The sequence below is a fragment of the Notamacropus eugenii genome, chromosome X (assembly GCF_028372415.1).
Source record: "Notamacropus eugenii isolate mMacEug1 chromosome X, mMacEug1.pri_v2, whole genome shotgun sequence".
Classification (NCBI taxonomy): Eukaryota; Metazoa; Chordata; class Mammalia; order Diprotodontia; family Macropodidae; genus Notamacropus; species Notamacropus eugenii.
In genome coordinates this window covers 22,274,819-22,291,119 of record NC_092879.1, presented here as the reverse complement: position 1 = coordinate 22,291,119, position 16,301 = coordinate 22,274,819, and the positions used below count along the sequence as shown (strand labels likewise).

Below are 16,301 nucleotides of genomic sequence, written 5' to 3'. Positions count from 1 at the left end.
GATGCTTGTATTCTCCACCTTCCAGGGTTGTGAGGAAAGTTCTTTGTAAACTTCAAGGTACTAGTGAACTGGGTGCTATTCTGCCCTTCCTTTTCTGTTTTACCCTTCCGAATAACTTGTTAAAGCTGTTTCAAGGCCGGGAGACATGTATCACTGCTGCCGTTTAATACATTGTTAGCTGGGTTTGGCCAGAATACCGCCAGAAGTCACCGAGTCACAAAAAAAAACCACACACACACACACATTATCCAGGCTGAGATTGGAGGATACATAATATTTTTTTTATACACACAAAAAGTGTTGACCTAGTCTTCAAGTTCAGAAATTCCAGTACAGACTTTTCTTTTTTCAATTACTTTACAGGCGTCGTCTTTTTTTCTTAATATAATTTTTTGTTCATTTTATAACAGGCAGATAAATTTTAAAACATATTTAATAATCTGAACAAAGTGTATAGAGCCATTCAATAGAATATAATGCTTTGTAAAGAGAGGGGTCCCCTCTTCCAGAAAAATGTATAAGCATTTTTGTTTTGATTTTTAAAAAAACCAGACAGAATAACCCAACTAGACGTGAGGAACATATTTCACTGTCCTGATTCCAACCTTAACCCCTCAACCCCGCTCCCCCTAAAGTAAAGGAGATTTACGGTAAATAAGCAACCTTATACAGCAGCAAGGTTTTTTTTTTGATTTTTCTGTTTTTAAATATAGATTTGCTCATTTGTTCTATCAATATATCTACAATATCGAATGACGAGAAGCCTGTGCATGTGCTTACACATGTTTTCTTCTTAAAATTACACTTAAGAGTTCAGTTTCATTTTTATGAACACACAGATGCTCAACAAATTGAGTTGCCTTAAAAAAAAACAACAAAAAAAAACCCCAAGGACAGCGAGATAGAGTTTACAAATGGAGAACATTCTCAATGTGCCCTTTTGAAAGAAGGGATGGCTTTAAATTATCTCTAGCTGGTATTTTAAAGTGGGATGTACTTTTTCCAACAGAATGACTGTTTCAGAGCGAGTGGAATAGTCTTGCTTAGGTGTGAAGCAATGCAATTTATTGTAGCCAGGACTGGAGTCCACTCAGCTTGGGTTTGTCTTCTGGGTGAAAGCTTTTAGCAGGTAAAAGAGGTAAGCATAAGAACTCTGTTGTGGTTTAGGCATCCCACTTTTACATGTGAACACAGCACCCATTTGCTAAGGTGGGAGCCCTGGGGAGGGGGCAGCAGGAGGAAAAGGAACTCATGCACCCCTTAGCTATTTTTCTAGCATCCTCTGAAAACTCAGTTTTGGATTACCCAAATTTACAGGTTTAATTTCAATCTGCCCTCCCCAGTCCTCCCAAGCAGCAACCTCTCACCAGGAATAATCCAAAGAGATGCCTTTAGAGGCCAAACAGAGAACGTGGTTATAATACCAAGGAAAAAAAAATAACCCACGAGCTGAGAAGAAATGCCAGGTTGTTTAGATCTGGACCAGCCATTCTTGTTGCAAAAGGAAAAAGTCCCTCACTCTCACCCCCGTCCCCCCTGTTACACACACACCCCAAATTGTGATCTTGTTGAACTCATGCTATATAGAATTGTTCAGAGAGTCTTTGGTCGGCAGAGATGGTTCCCTTTAATGACCACAGTGGTTTGTTTGTGTCTGGGATCTCCAACTTTCTTCCAAGTAGGGGCAGTGGTAGGTTGCAGACCTTCCTCAATGACCCCCTTGCCTTGGACAGTCTCATAGAATGAGCTTCAACACTATCTGGTGCTCATTTGAGCACTGGGCACTGGCAAACAAGATTACTTAAAGTGCCCTGAAAGTATGTAGGATACTGTCCAATTGAAGCCCTATGCCCAGGACCAGAGAGAAAGAGAGGGGACAGAGGGAGAGAGAGACAGAGAGAAGGAGGGAGACAGACACACAGAGAGACAGAGACACAGGGAGAAAGAGAGAGAGAGAGACAGGCAGACAGACAGAGACAGAAAGAGACAGAGAGAAGAGGGAAAGAGAGAGACAGAGGGAGAGAGATAGAGACAGAAGGAGAGAGAAAGAGGGATAGGGAGAGGGAGAGAGACAGAGACAGAGGGACAGAGACAGAGGGAGAGACAGAAACAGAGAGAAAAGGGAGAGAGACAGAGACAGAGAGAAGAGAGACAGAAACAGAGAGAAGAGGGAGAGAGACAGAGACAGAGGGACAGAGACAGAGACAGACACAGGGGGAGAGAGATAGAGAGAGAGAGAGAGAGAGAGAGAGAGAGAGAGAGAGAGAGAGAGAGAGAGAGAGAGAGAGAGAGAGAGGGAGAGAGAGAGAGGGAGAGAGAGAGAGACGGGGAGGGGCAGACAGACAGACAAGGACAGAGACAGAGAGACAGAGAGAGAGAGGAGGGTGGGCATAGCTGTGTAATAGAACTACTAGGCAATATTGAGGTTGACCACAGTTTGAAATGATGGGGTAGCCTGTTTGAAACAGACGTGGTTTTCAGCCATCACATAAAGAAGGGATCTGTGTATCACAGGGCTTTCCCAGGAGAGAAAGTTGATTTGTAGCCTCAGGAGAAAGAGCCCACAGGTTTTATTTAAACAAAAACAAGATTCCATTCCTCCAGATGGCTTTTTTTTCATTTCCCTCCCCTGATGTTGCCTTAAAGCCACAGTAAACAAAGTTGAATGTAAATGGGTTGCGACATTCTCCTTTGCATATGCTCTGAGCTAGAAGAGATCAGAAGAGGGTTTTTGACATATGGTGTTTGAAAGTGTCCAGAAATGCTTCATTGACACCAAAGCCAGCATATTCCTTGACTCTAGCGGCAGGCAATACACCAGAGGTAAAATGCTTTTTCTCAAAAGCTGATTGATTGTCCAGTGCTAACTTTTAAGCTTCCCCCAGGGTAAAGAGGGCAACCCAGAGTACTAGAGACTTTGGACCCCTAGTCCTCAGGCTTTTTTACATCTTCTGGGTTTCACGAATTGATGTCCTCTCTTTACTTTTACTTCTTGGTATTGTTTTCTCACCATTGGCACCTTCATGACAGTCTATTGAACCTGGGTTTGGTGGCAATTGTGTGTTGTCAGCATCTTGAACCCGATCAGGAATCGATTTTCTTTTCTCTGGTCTTTTCTGGATGCAGGGTGATGGTTACCCCACACATGCCATTTGGATACAGCCACTTCAGATTTCCTTTCTTTCTGCCCCACGAGAAATCCCTCTTGGTGAGATTCCAAGTAGCGTGCCAGTAGTGATCGATCCCCAGGAGGAGTCTGCAGTGAACTGGCCTGTATCTGTTATAAATTGAAGAGCCTGGGATGGATCCTGAATGGGCGCTGGCAGCTTCGACTTGGTTCACCAGAGACCATTTTCTTGACATTGGGATCACGGAGAAAGAAATCGGAACATTCTTAGGGCTAGAGTGAGACAAGAACTGAAATTACAGTTCAGCTCCCCTCTGTTGGATGGGATGTTTCCAGTTAGACACTTTGGTACATTCCTTTGAAACCGTGAAATCCGCTTAAAGATAACTGCCCCCCTCCCCCCCTCCCCCACCTAGCACTATGCCTCAAAGTGTAAACTTTATTTTAGCTCCCTTCATTTCCCCTCTTAGGAATATGGTATCTCACCAAAAGTATTCCCAGGAACACAGCAGGAAGACAGAGGGGAAGGAGAAATGAGGGAGGAGGGAAAGGAATAAAATACATAAACCCCAGAATTTTCTCCCTGAAAAATATCCGTTTCAACAAAGGATGGCATTTCTGAATTAAAGTGCCTGAAAAAGGTGCAAATATGTGTGAAAGTGGCTCCTGTGGGTGGGCCAGTTGCTGGACTGAAGAGAGAGGAAAAAATAAGGAATATAGATATTCATACATACATACATACATACATACACACATAGCATCCTTCCTGGCTCTTGAGCTCAGCCCAAACCATAGAAGTTACTCACATTTTTTTTTCACTTACAAATCCATTTCCACTCTCCCCACCCCACCGGGTATACAAAACCCCCCTCCCCGACAAAAAACCCCAAACCCAACCCACCCCATCTCAGAGTCTAAGCCCCCATGAAATAATGGAATTGTGGAGGTTATTTCTTTCATCATTGATCAAAAAGAATAAAACAAGTAGGGAAAACATCCATCCCCATCTCTAGCATTGTATTCGTTCACTTTTTCTTTAATAAGCTAGACCTCGTGGTCTGGCTGAACAAACGTCTGTCATACCAAATCCTTATTTGTCTAATTTGTTCCGCTGCAAGAAACGTCTTAGGAGAGCCTTCTCCTTTCCCTGTCTTGTTAGGTGGGCCTTTTTGAGTGTGTGTGTGTGTGTGTGTGTGTATGTTTGTGCGTGTGCATGTTTGTGCCTGTGTGTGCGCACACGCATATATATGTTTGTGCCTATGTGTGTGTGTTTGTGCATGTGCACATGTATGTATGTTTGTGCCTTTGTGTGTGCGTGTGTATGCATATGTATGTTTGTGCCTGTGTGTGTGTGTGTGTGTGTGTGAAAAGAGAGAAGTTCCGGTTAGAGTGAAGTTTCCACACTGTTGAGTGGGCTTCCAGGACTAGAAGAGGTAGCTGGCTTGCTGACATCTGTGGTCAAATAGATACCACTGTCTATGGCGTTGTTGTTCTGATTGGAGGGGGGCTGGGGGCTGGCTCGAAGGCGTTCCTCCAGCTCTTCCACGTCAGTGTCATCAATGAGAGGGATGTTGTGGATGTAGTCATTGATCAGAAACTCAGGCGTCGTCGTGAAGTTATGGATGGAGGTCTTAGATGCAGGTTTCTCCAGTCCTTCGTAGAGGGAGCTACGGAATGCTTTCACCACCCGGATCTGAAATGGGAATTGATGGGGCAGGAGGGCAAGAGTTGGGAATGGGAGAAGAAGGGAGGAAATAAGGAGGAGACCATAAATTGTTCACTTATTGCTACCCACTGGGTCTGTCCACCTCAATGACTTGTTGGAGTTGTTTCATTATAACTGTTCATCCCTTGAGGGCTGGAATAATGGGCAGTGAAGACTTGGAATATCACACGTGAATACTAAAGGACCCTTAGGGCAATCTGAGAAACTACAGCCTCATGGAGGGAGAATGGTAGGTTTGAGTATCCTGATTTTGTGCTAATTTGGACCGCTCTGAGATCTATCCGCAACCCTTCTGATTCCTGGATTAGGGATCTGAGGTTCCAAGTTGAGGCACCTCCCTCGGAGGTTGCCCTCAAACTGTCATTTTACAATCAAAACTATGTTCTGAACATATCCCATGGTAAAAATCATGACTTTGTTCAACCAGTTACCTATTTAAAATTTTGGTCCTGTGGCTCCCTGTGACACCATGTTTTTGTTTTTCCCTCCTGTAACCAGTCATGTGACATCAGCAAGGTTTACTTGGTTTGGATACCTGCTGCCCTCCCTGGCACTGCCACCAGCCTGATCACTGAAGAGTTGGGTCAAAGCCTGAGAAGCTGAGAATCACAAACCCAAAGAATGTGGAAGCCCTTTAAGAGAAGGCTCTGCTTCCAAGGTTTTAAGGTAAAGAAGGGCCTGAGTAATCCACATTGGCCTCCTCAGGAATCCATTGAACTAAGACTTTGACAGATCTCAAAATCCAGAGTAGACATAACTGAGGCTGAAGTGTCCCCCTCCCTCCTTTTCCTTCCCCCTTCCCCAACCCCACCCATCCGAATCTCCGATCCCACCTGTGCATGGTGACATTTTGTGTATGGTCCCTTATAAATGTGCATGAACAGTTATAAGTTGGAGAATGCATTACCGTGGACTGATCCAGACTGTGGCACACATAGGAGACAAAACATTATAAGAATAGGGGAAGGTCAAGTGGCTGATCAACAACACCCCAAAACCAAATCAAATGAAACCAAAGGAACGGAAGTGGAGGGGATGCCGGTGTTAGACTCTGCAACGGAAATAGGCACCTGATGGATGAGTTTAGTGAGCTCAAGCAACCAGAGGGCAGGTTCCAGTAGAAGGAGATGGGCTTTTGTCTCGAGAGAGAAGCATTCCGCTTCCTGAGCATACATTCACTGGAGGCAGGACAGATGGCAGTGGAGACAGGATGAGGAAGCGGGGGGACACGAGCAAAGAATGGGGAGGAAAACCTCCTTTCGCTTTTAGTGTAATAAGCCGAGTCAAATTAAAGGACAAAACCAACAAGAAATGTGAAGGCCACGTTCTCATTTTGCTCTGCTTTAGGAGCCAAGATCAAACCCAGGTGCCCATCTTGCTGTCTCCTTTTTCCGGTGTCCCTGACCTCTGCCACTGCTTACCACCTCATTGTATCTAATAGCCTTGTTAGAAACCTATGTCTTTTCAATATGCGATATCTCTGCCTCCCTCCTGCCCCCACCACCTTTTATGGTTTTACTGTGAGTTCCCTCCACTCATGGTTTTCACAAACCACTTGGGTTCAGACCCCTTCAGGGATGTTCATTCATGTGCCAGGAGTAACTCTGAGTTACCATTATGAGTGATATTTCATATGGATGGGCCAGGAAGATCCACTGTAACAGCTCAAGAGGATCTCAGAATTCTCAGGCATGACTCCATTTGGGGGGCAGATTTGAATGTTCCTAGCTTTCTATCTTTACTAGGCTACATTGCTGGCTTAACCCTGAGGCTGTGAAGAAAGCCTCCATGCTTAAAGTGTCTGTGTGGCCACGGGCATCAGAAATGGAAGGAATGTGATAGACAAGACCTTGTTTCCTAACCACTGAAAGAACAGGTTGGGTGCTGGAAGCTGAGAAGTTAATCAGTGAAATCCAGAATTGGTCCTTGAACTGCAAAGAAAGCTCTCCAAATATGCAATAAAGATGTGGCCTTGGAAAACCAGACGTGTTTCCATGAGCCTGTACAGAGGGGAGTTAATTGGCATAGAGATACCCTGATGCAGCTGATGGCACTTCCTTTTGCAAACTTTCTCAAGGGTTACTAGAATGTGTGTCCTTGAAGAAAGGAAACCCTAGGAAGCAGGATCTGCGATGGGTCCATTGTGTTCCATTTACCCAGGGCCAAATGACGCTGGAGCGTCTAAACATGGGAAAAGGGAGGCAGTGTCCTGGCCAGAGCATTGAGCTGGGAGTCTGGATTCTCAGCTTAGCTTGGCCACTAACTTGGTCTTGGAGCCTCAAGTTCCTGATTAGAAGAAAATATAGCAGCTGGACCGGATGGGCTCAAATCTACTCCCTGATTTAGTACTTGGCAAAGCAGTGACTTCAAACTGATGTCACTGACTCCTGAAATGCCTCTTCACATAATGCTTTGGGATAGTAAGCTGTTAACTGGGTAGAGATCACTGGAGGACCTGTACTTCATATGAGTAATCTAGGTGAGAGTTTTCTGATGGGGTTGCTAAGCATCAAGAGGTGGTTACCCTTTCAGAGAAGGGTCTATGAATGTGGTAGAGTGGGTGAGGGGAAAAAGGGCTGGACTAGGAGGTTTCATATCCTGGTTCTGCCATTAACTTGTTGGGTGGTGGGTGATCTCACTATATCTTCCCTCATCTTTAAAATGAAGGAACTGAACTAATTCATGGGTGGGTCTAAGTTTTTTTAAGATGGCAAGAAGCTCAGCAGCAGTGGAGGGGAAGATACTAATGCTGTGAAACTCTAGCACTAAAGGGGAAATGTATCTAGTTGCTGGCATCTCTCTGGTATGACTAGATGAGATCTAAGCTATTTTTCAGCTTGACTCAGGACACTTTGAAATGACTACTCAAGAGGGGGTCCAGGACACAGTTGTCTGAGTTCAAGTCTAGGTTTAAGCTTCATGGAACTTGGAAGGGCTGAGTTGACACCCAAGCCAATTAGTGGCTGCCTATTGGAGGGAAAGAGTTGACCAATCCTTCTTTTATATTGTTCCTATAATGTCTAGTATGGGGACTGGATACATAGGCCTTATAAAAAACTTTCTTTGGAGACACTTTCCAGGGATGCCAATAAAGGCATTGAGAAGATAGGGTGTTTGAGTCCCTCCCTCATGAAGGAGCTCTCCCCAGGAACAGGTAGGTTTACTAGAGTAAATAAGGACAGTTAGCTTATTTGGATCGAGTGTTGAACTTGGCGTTAGGAAGGCCTGAGTTCAGATCCTGCTTGTGTGTCACTGGACAAGTCACTTAACCTCTCTGTCGTTACCTCACAGGGTTATTGTGAGGACCAAATGAGATATTTGTAAAAGCGCTTAGTGCCTGGCACATAGTAGGTGCTCAAGAAATGCTAGTCATTATCATCATCACCATCACCAACACCATCACCATCACCATCATCACCACCATCACAACAACATCATCATCATCATCGTCATCATCATCAATAATTGTTCAGCTGCCCGAGGAAGAAAGATGCCATATTTGTTTAGGAGAGAAAAAACTCTAAGTCCTTCCAGCAATGCAAGGTGTAATGCCTCCTAAGTCTCCAAATTTCTTGGGAATTGGGTAAATTCTGGATATTTTAGGGCTGTCTAGAGAGATCACATGGAGCCTCAGTGGAATCAGGAAGGCCTTGGTTCAAATCCCACCTCTGACACTAGTTATACAGTCACAGGCAAGTCCTATCACTTAATTTCTCAGAGCCTTGGTTTCCCTGAATGCAAAATTGGGAAACTCTTTCCTTCCAAGCACCTTTAGTAGTTGCCTCACCAGGTGGTTGTGAGGTTCAAACAAAGTAGTGGGGTATAATGGACTGTGCTGGATTTGGAGTCAGAGGACCTGAGCCCAAATCCTTCCACAGCTTTATACTACCTTTGTGACCTTGGGCAAATCCCTCAACTTTTCTAGGTCTCAGTTTCCACTGGGAAATGAGGAGGCTGGGCTAGCTGGCCTTGACAATCTTTTCCAGCTTGGAATCTATACTATGATGTGTATAAAATGCTTTAAAGTGCTGTGTGAAAATTATTGTTATTGCTTTACATTTTTGTTTCTTTGGAGAGACATGAATTTGGAGATTTTTTTTTCTTGGCAAAAAAGCTCCTTTCAACATGAGACTGAGCTCAATTTTTAAGGCATTGCACATTACATGCGACAAAAAGGTTTTCTTGCACCAATGATTTAAAAAGTCTCCACATGCTCATGGAGAGTGGTGGGAACACAAAGCTGTGAGGCCTCCAACTGAGGCCCAGGTTCAGGCCTTGCAAAGCTGGATGGAAGGTTTGCATGCTGCCAGAATCAAATGAAAAGGGAGGAAAATAAAGGAAAAAAAACCTCACCCAACCCCCCAAACCGCCTGTGACTCTGTTTCCGGCATGATACAGAGAAACAAGACAACATAGAGAAGGCCTCTGTCCATGGCCGACCGACACAGTCTGCAACCCCCTCAGAGGAAGCACTGGGTACAAAACTCATGCATTATTGCCACAGTAAACATTCGAGTATAAAGGCCCATTATTGCTGGAAGAAGGGCTGGGGACAGGCCTCGAGTGGCCCCTTGTTTCAACAGGGAGAATTGCATGCCAAGTCACTGGTGGGTCCATCCATGCCTGGGCCCTGAGGGAAGCTAACGAGGCACGTGGGGGACATGGACACACGCACATGAGCACGCACTCGTGCACACACACATACACACACACACATAAAATAAAATAAAGTAAACAAACAAGGAAAGCAGAGTTTGTGAATGTATGTCTTTGAATTAAAGTAGGCACTATGAAAGGAACCTCAGGCTTACCACTGGGATAGACAGGCCTCATTCATTCTGTGCTAGTTTGTTTTTATGGTCTATGAGCTTTCAGCAGAGAGTGTGTCAGAGGAGGAGGAGGAGGGGGAGGGGGAGAAGAGGAGGCTACCTCCAAAGCTACTTTCTTAGTTTTTTTTCTCTGGAAGCTACTTCCCAGTGAGTCCAAACTATAAGGAATAGTTTGCAAATATATCAAGTCCCCATTTTTCTAGGGTCAGGAGTGTGGCAGAGAGGGAAAGGGTTGGGGTTCTGGATGGATGAAGCATTGGTGAGCAGTCTGAGTTCATGGATAGTCTGCAAGGTCTGAAAGTCTACCAGAATTGTTTCCCCAGTGCATTGGACATATTTCTGTTGAATGGATTGGCTTTACTGGAGTAAGGATGGGTTATATTTATACTACCAGGGAAAAATCCCAAGTCCCAATCTTGGGTTTTTCATACTCTTTAACTGGGAAGATATAGGCCCTTAAGAAGCAGTAGCAATAACTGCTCATCCAAGAGAGGGCTAGACTTCACCATTTTTATTCTAAAATCATTCAGATAAAAATGGATTGGAACGGAAGGGTTTCCTTTGGCCATAGGTCTCATGCTGCCAGTGTTGCGCCTAATAAATGAAGAAGCGCTGATGGGCAGCAGATGTGAGCAACACAGCAGAGAGCAGCAAACAATATTCAAATGCTAATGACGGCAAATGATAATCAAACCAAAAGGGAAACCAGCAGGGGGAAAATCCAGGAAGATCCAACTCCAAACAGAAGGCAGCCGAGTCCATCCATTGCCCCTCTTGAGGTCCAACTAGAAGAAATGGGTTTGGGAGGGGATGCAATTGAATTTGGAGATGAAAGGCATGGGGTGGTCCCAGGTCACTGTTTCGGTCAAGAATTCATTTCAGGCTCAGTCTTACCAAAAAGCACTCAGGATGTAGAGGAATGGTGTTTGGGGCCAGAATGTGTTTATATCCCTGGTATGTTTAAGAGGGATGTCTTGAGTGTGTAGCCTTTCAAGAGCTATATACAGTATACAGAGAACCCTGGCTGTCTAAGCAATGCTTTGCCAAAGGTCTTCACATCCCTCCCCACCATGCTCCCTCCACCCCCCAACCATCCCTCACGACTTCTCTTTTCTTGGACCCCAAAGCACTATTAGCATTGTCTGGGCAGTAGCCCTGTGGACAGCTTGGAGTTATCAGAAAATGTTGTCTTGTTTTTCAACCATTTCAACCCTCAACCAAAGCACTTCAGGTCCCAGTTACTCATCTTTGTTGGGACTGAGCAGATCATGAGAACAAATTTTGATGCTCGAATGTTTTAGCATGTAAATGAGTAAGCTGTGTTGTTGATTTCAGGAGAGAAGCCCCATTTGGGGGAGGGGCACCTGTTTCTGGTTTAATATCTGCACCTTGGATGCCTCCCGAAATTTAAGAAGATGATGCTGGGCATGCTTCCTGATCCATTTCCTTGGCTGGGTCACACACACTTTCCGAAACAGAGCAAAGGTGTTCTCTAGTTTCCTGCACGCCTCTGGGGTGTGACCGTGAAGGATTAACACTGATTTTCCTGTGTGGCTTGGGGAACTAGTCTCATTACATGCTAGTCACCTCCAACATGGCTGATGCGGGTCTTAGCCCCCCAGCAGGACAACAGCCACGTAGGAGAGTCAGTGCTGTTCTGCTCCAATGGACTCATCCCAAACAGATGATCTTTTCCAGAAAGTACAACCCAATCATAAAAGAGACAAACTGATCTCAGGCGCTAGAATTCCTTGTTCCTACTTCCTTTTATCCTCTCAACTCCTGCTCTTGGAGAGGAATGCAGGTGTGACCCAAAGGGGATGGAGAACCCTCCTCTTCCCCTACCCTGCAAAGTGAGTGAGAAGCAGCTAACCTTTCACCCAGCTGCTGTTTGGTGAATTCCTCATCTAAACTGTTCAGGTAACAGCGGGAACTATTATTCCGCTGTACTTACCACCTGCTGGCTCCTGGGAGGCACCCAGGAGCAGAAAGGAAGGAGAGAATGGCTGGCAGGCACATTGCAGGGAAGAAGAAGGTGCCAGGAACACAAAGGATGCCCAGGGGCAGGCAGGAGAACAAGCAGGAATCTGGGAGCCAAGAGGCATGAAAGAGAGATAGAGAGAGCAGCAGGGAGATGGCAGGGAGAGGGAGTGATGTTTGATGGCTCAGGACCCGGGAAAGGGGCACCAGCGAGAATGTCAAGTCAGAGCACTATGGAGAAGGCAGCAATGGCGTCATGGGGAGGAGAAAAGGGAGCTGATGCCCTCCTGAAACAACACAGAGACCGACAGAGATAACTAGGAACAAAAAGAGACAGTGCAAAGTGAGGTGCTTGGCAACTGATATTGGTAGTGCTCCTTGGCTTGGGACCAGGAGGGACATAACAATATCAAGAAGGATGGGGTCAAGGTACAAAGGCTTCCCAATGGTGCATTGGTGCTTCTCCCTGGAGCAGAAGCCCTCCTTGCCCCCACTCCCTGTCCCAAGTACAGTTGGCGTACTATACGGTTCATGTTCTATAGTAGCTGCTTGGAGGCCCTACCTAGCCATGCACTCAGTGTTTTTGTGACAATGAGCTTCCCGATGTACTCTGGGTGATGGTATGGATTTCTCTGCTGGGTGCCGCCTGGGTGACTATGTTTGGGGACATCTGTCCGGCACCAGCAGATACTTGTGGACCAATAAGTGACTTCCTCAGTGGGTAGTCATGGTTTGAGGTTGGCGCTCATGGGAGAAAATGTCCAAAGAATAGACACAGCTGCAAGTGTGGGGAGGTGGGGGGTGGGGAAACTGGCAATTCCTATGTGTCGGGCTCTCCTACTGATTTAAAATAAGCCAGAAATGACAACTTAGCCAACAGGGACCGTGGACCTCACCCCATGGGTGGCCTGACAACAGTTCCTAAAAGAAAACCAAAGATTCTGTGATAGGGAGAAAAAGACGCAGTTAATGACCTTCAGACTGTATAAATAATCAAATGTTGTTCACTGCAGGTCAAAGGGATTACATCTCACTGAAAGGAAAGAAAATGGCAGCATTTACAGACTTCCGCAAACCCTTTGGGCCTATACTCGAAGGTTTACTCTTAGCTCTTGGCATTTTATGAAAAGCAGGCCAACATGTGAGTGAAATCAGCAGCACTGTCAATAGTTTACCAGTCTCCCTTAAAGGAACCATTAACAAGGGAACAGTGATGTATGTGTCTAGCTGTGGGGGTGGTGCTTCGAGCAACTGTGTTGTTTTTTTTTTTTCTTTGCCTGTTTTGAGGGGGGACTGATTGGCACAGTAGTGGAATTGTCTTACCTCTTTCGAAAAAGCCCTGTGGTATTTTTAAACTAAAAGGAAAAGAAAAAAATCAAACCGATTTGCCATTTGTCAAGAATAATGGGGCATTTTCCCTGAGAAAGAGCGTAGGCCAAGTCAGAATTTAGCCATCTAGCTCTGTGGGCTGCTGAGGGAAGCCATACTAAACAACAAAGATGTGGTAGAATCCACGTCCGGAATAGGACCCATGGTAGAAACGAGTAATATCCCCCAAACAATGCTGCCAGTGTTCCAAGGTGTTTGGCCCCACAGCGCACTGGGGAATCAAAGAACTTCAGAGCAGGACAAAAATTTGGTCGAGATTGAATTTATAGAGAACATCAAAAAATCAGAGAGCTTGGAGAAGTAAGCTCAGAGGGCAGAGCCTTCCCTCCAGAATGGAAAGAGATAGCATAGGCAGCAGGGTTATTGCTCCCATTGCAAAGCAGTAGCAGCAGCCCAGTGGTAGGTAACACCGCCCCTGGCCCATGGTCTCTGGGAAGGCAGTAGTAATGTCCGGTGAATTCTGAGCATTTCAGAATGGATCCGTCCCCTTGAAATCAACTCCAAGAAAAGGCTGGGTGCTACTGATTTTGGGCCCCACCCCTAGATAGTGGATTCTTCCATCATAAATGATACAGAAAAAGACAATTTCTTTATAAAAACACTCCTGATTTTGCACTACCCCTCACCCTTCTAAATAGAGCACCCGTGCTCCCAAACCCTCACATAATACACCAAAAGACAGGTTACAACACCAGAAGTAGCCCAAACTCACCAAAAAACCATCGGCAGATACAAAGGAAGTAAAATGGAAATCAAAGGCAAAAAGAGCACTAAACTGAAACAAAAGAAAAAATAAACTACAGCTAAAAGAACAGGTCTAGCAGGACCACAGATGTAGAGAAATATCGTAAGAGAACATGGCTTTAGAACGTATACACCATCTTGACTGAAAAAGGACTAGACAGAGCAATAAAAGAAGAACTTAAAAGCCACGTTGAGCAGAGAATGCAAGACTGGAAAAAAGAGAAGAAAAGAGTTGTGGGGAGGGTTGGGAATTTTTTTTTGTTTTTTTCGGGGGGGAGGGGGGTTGGTATATATATATTTATATATATATTTTTTTTGCTTAAAGATGATCAGAAAAGGGAAATCAAGACTCACTCCCAGCAGCGCTGGTGGGATTGGCAGCAGAGAGAATTACGTGAGTAGGGGTAGAAATATTGGTTACGTCATGGAGTTGGCTGAGGACCGAAGAACGTCGGCGCACGGCACCCTGAAATGAACCGCTTCTCTTGAAAGTACTCACTACCTCCATCTGTGGGAGAGAAAATGAGATAAAGTTTGGCTTGTACTACCCTCCTAGAGACGGTGAAGGAGGGAATGGGGTTAGGAAAGGAGAAAGGGGACTTGATTAGGAAAATATAATCAATTTGGATAGGGCTGGGTTGAGGTTGACCTCTGTACTATCCATGAAGAATGGGCTCGTTGAAGAAGTGACTAATTCGAACAAGATTGTGAGTGTATGGGGGAGAAGGGCATAGTAGAGGGTTACTGAAACTAATTAAGAGAACAAAAGATTTTCAGGCATTTAAAAGGTACCATTCAGCCCGATCCTGGTTACTGCGACTAATGAACTCCCCAAAGTGGTCTTATGTATTCCAATTTGCACTATTCGAAGTTATGTAAAAAGTATGGTCATTGGCTCTAGCCAGTAGACATAGGCAATGTGAATTAGAATAACATGACTACTTCAAGGGGATTCATTATTTGCACTCCTCTGGCCTAGCTGTATATACAACAAGCACATCACAACCCACTTCTCTAGCCATTAAAGCACACTTCCTAAGTACCTCTACTAGGCAATACTTAGTTAACCTATTTCTAATTGTTCTACATTCTCTAAGAAAGTCGTAATAGTGCTTTACTTCAAAACCGTCTTCTCATTTATACTTAAGTTCAGCCTTGAACGCCCTAAATGATCAAGTTCTTACTCTATTAATTACTCACTTTTATTACTCTGTCCAAATGATCAGATTTCTGAGTATCTTATTTTATCAGCCAGGAAAATATCCCCTAGGAAATATCAAAAGGAGAATTTGCTTAACTAAGAAGGGTAGACTTTCAAAACTCCGGCAATACAAGATTCCCATCAAGCCTGTGGGCTTGCTGGCACTGGGGAGAGTCCCTGCTCCACAGCAGCAAGGGGGGAGGAGGGGACATGACATCTGCATTTTCCCTCCCCCCAAGGCTCAGAGCAACAATGTGGATTTTGTGCACAAGGTTGAGTCTGTTTTTAGATTTCTTATGAGTTGAGGCTCTGTGTGTGTGTTTTTTTAATTTTTTTGTAGCTGTCTGTAGGGGTATAGGCACAGGGTAGTGAGAGAAATGAGTGCTTTTGGATTATCCCTGTCAGCCCTCTGATCCTAGCTTCATTTGCTGCTGGTAGAACCTGTTTTCCTTTCAGGGTTGCTTGGAGATTTTTATTTCTTGCCAAATCAAGCCTAGGTGGTGTGACTCTGAGGCAACGAGACCAATTATACTAATTATGAAACAGACTCAAATGTTCACATCCAAGTGGATGATGTTCCCTTTTAGAGTCCTCCCCCTTACTTCCCACACCACTTTGAGGGCTCCTCTTTGGGAATGGCCTCTTCTATATTCTTTGTATGTCCTTCACAGGGACAGATCTGGGTCCTCTGAGGGTGCATCTGAATTCTGGAGGCATCCCAAAGTCATTGATTGTGGAAGGAGGTGGAGGGGGGAGGTCCAGGCCAGGCAGGAAGTACTGTCTGGGGTCATAAACGTGGTGTGACCATAAAGGAATGAGATCTGATTTTCTTCAAGGCCACTGCCAAAGAGAAGGCCTACCCCCTCCTTCCCACCCCCCCTCCCCTCCCCAGGCTGGGGCAGCCTCCCAAGAGGAGAACAATGCTCTCTGGGAGGGGAAGGATACACTCTTGGCTGTTAACAAGGAGACTATTAGTCTCTTTTCTTTTGAGTCCAACTCCACATGAGTTTAAAATCCAGAAGCTAAAGCAAATGTTTGCTGAGCCCCTGCTTTCTCTTCCAGCCATGTATCCTGACTTTAGGTGGAGGAAAGGAGGGTACCCAATCTTCTCCCCAAACAATGAAGGGAGTGCTTGGGCAGTAAGGACCTGGGTGGGTCTCAGGAATTGACTAGGCCTTTTTGGAAGCAAGACCCAAATGTTGTCGGCAGGAGGCCAGGAGGCAGAGCACGGGGCAGGGCTCCCTTCCGAGGCTGCTAGGCAAAATCCAACAATGTTGTGTGTGTCCCATTGCGTTCTGTTATTTT

General features: G+C 45.2%; 1 protein-coding gene across 14 annotated transcripts in view; it reads right to left on the bottom strand.

Annotated features, from left to right (window-relative positions):
* Nucleotides 1-259: 259 nt before the first annotated feature.
* The window catches only part of ATP2B3 (ATPase plasma membrane Ca2+ transporting 3), a 131,201-nt gene continuing 115,159 nt past the window's right edge, over nucleotides 260-16,301 (bottom strand). For 6 of the 14 annotated variants that reach the window (XM_072626758.1, XM_072626757.1, XM_072626760.1 and 3 more), the window contains one exon: nucleotides 4,388-4,820. In XM_072626758.1, coding sequence (XP_072482859.1) covers nucleotides 4,512-4,820 — 309 coding nt within the window. In that variant the 3' untranslated portion in view covers nucleotides 4,388-4,511. Of the gene's footprint in view, nucleotides 3,401-4,387; nucleotides 4,821-14,149; nucleotides 14,304-14,995; nucleotides 15,062-16,301 lie in introns of those variants that run through there. The other 8 variants (XM_072626763.1, XM_072626766.1, XM_072626767.1 and 5 more) reach the window with 3 other exon arrangements.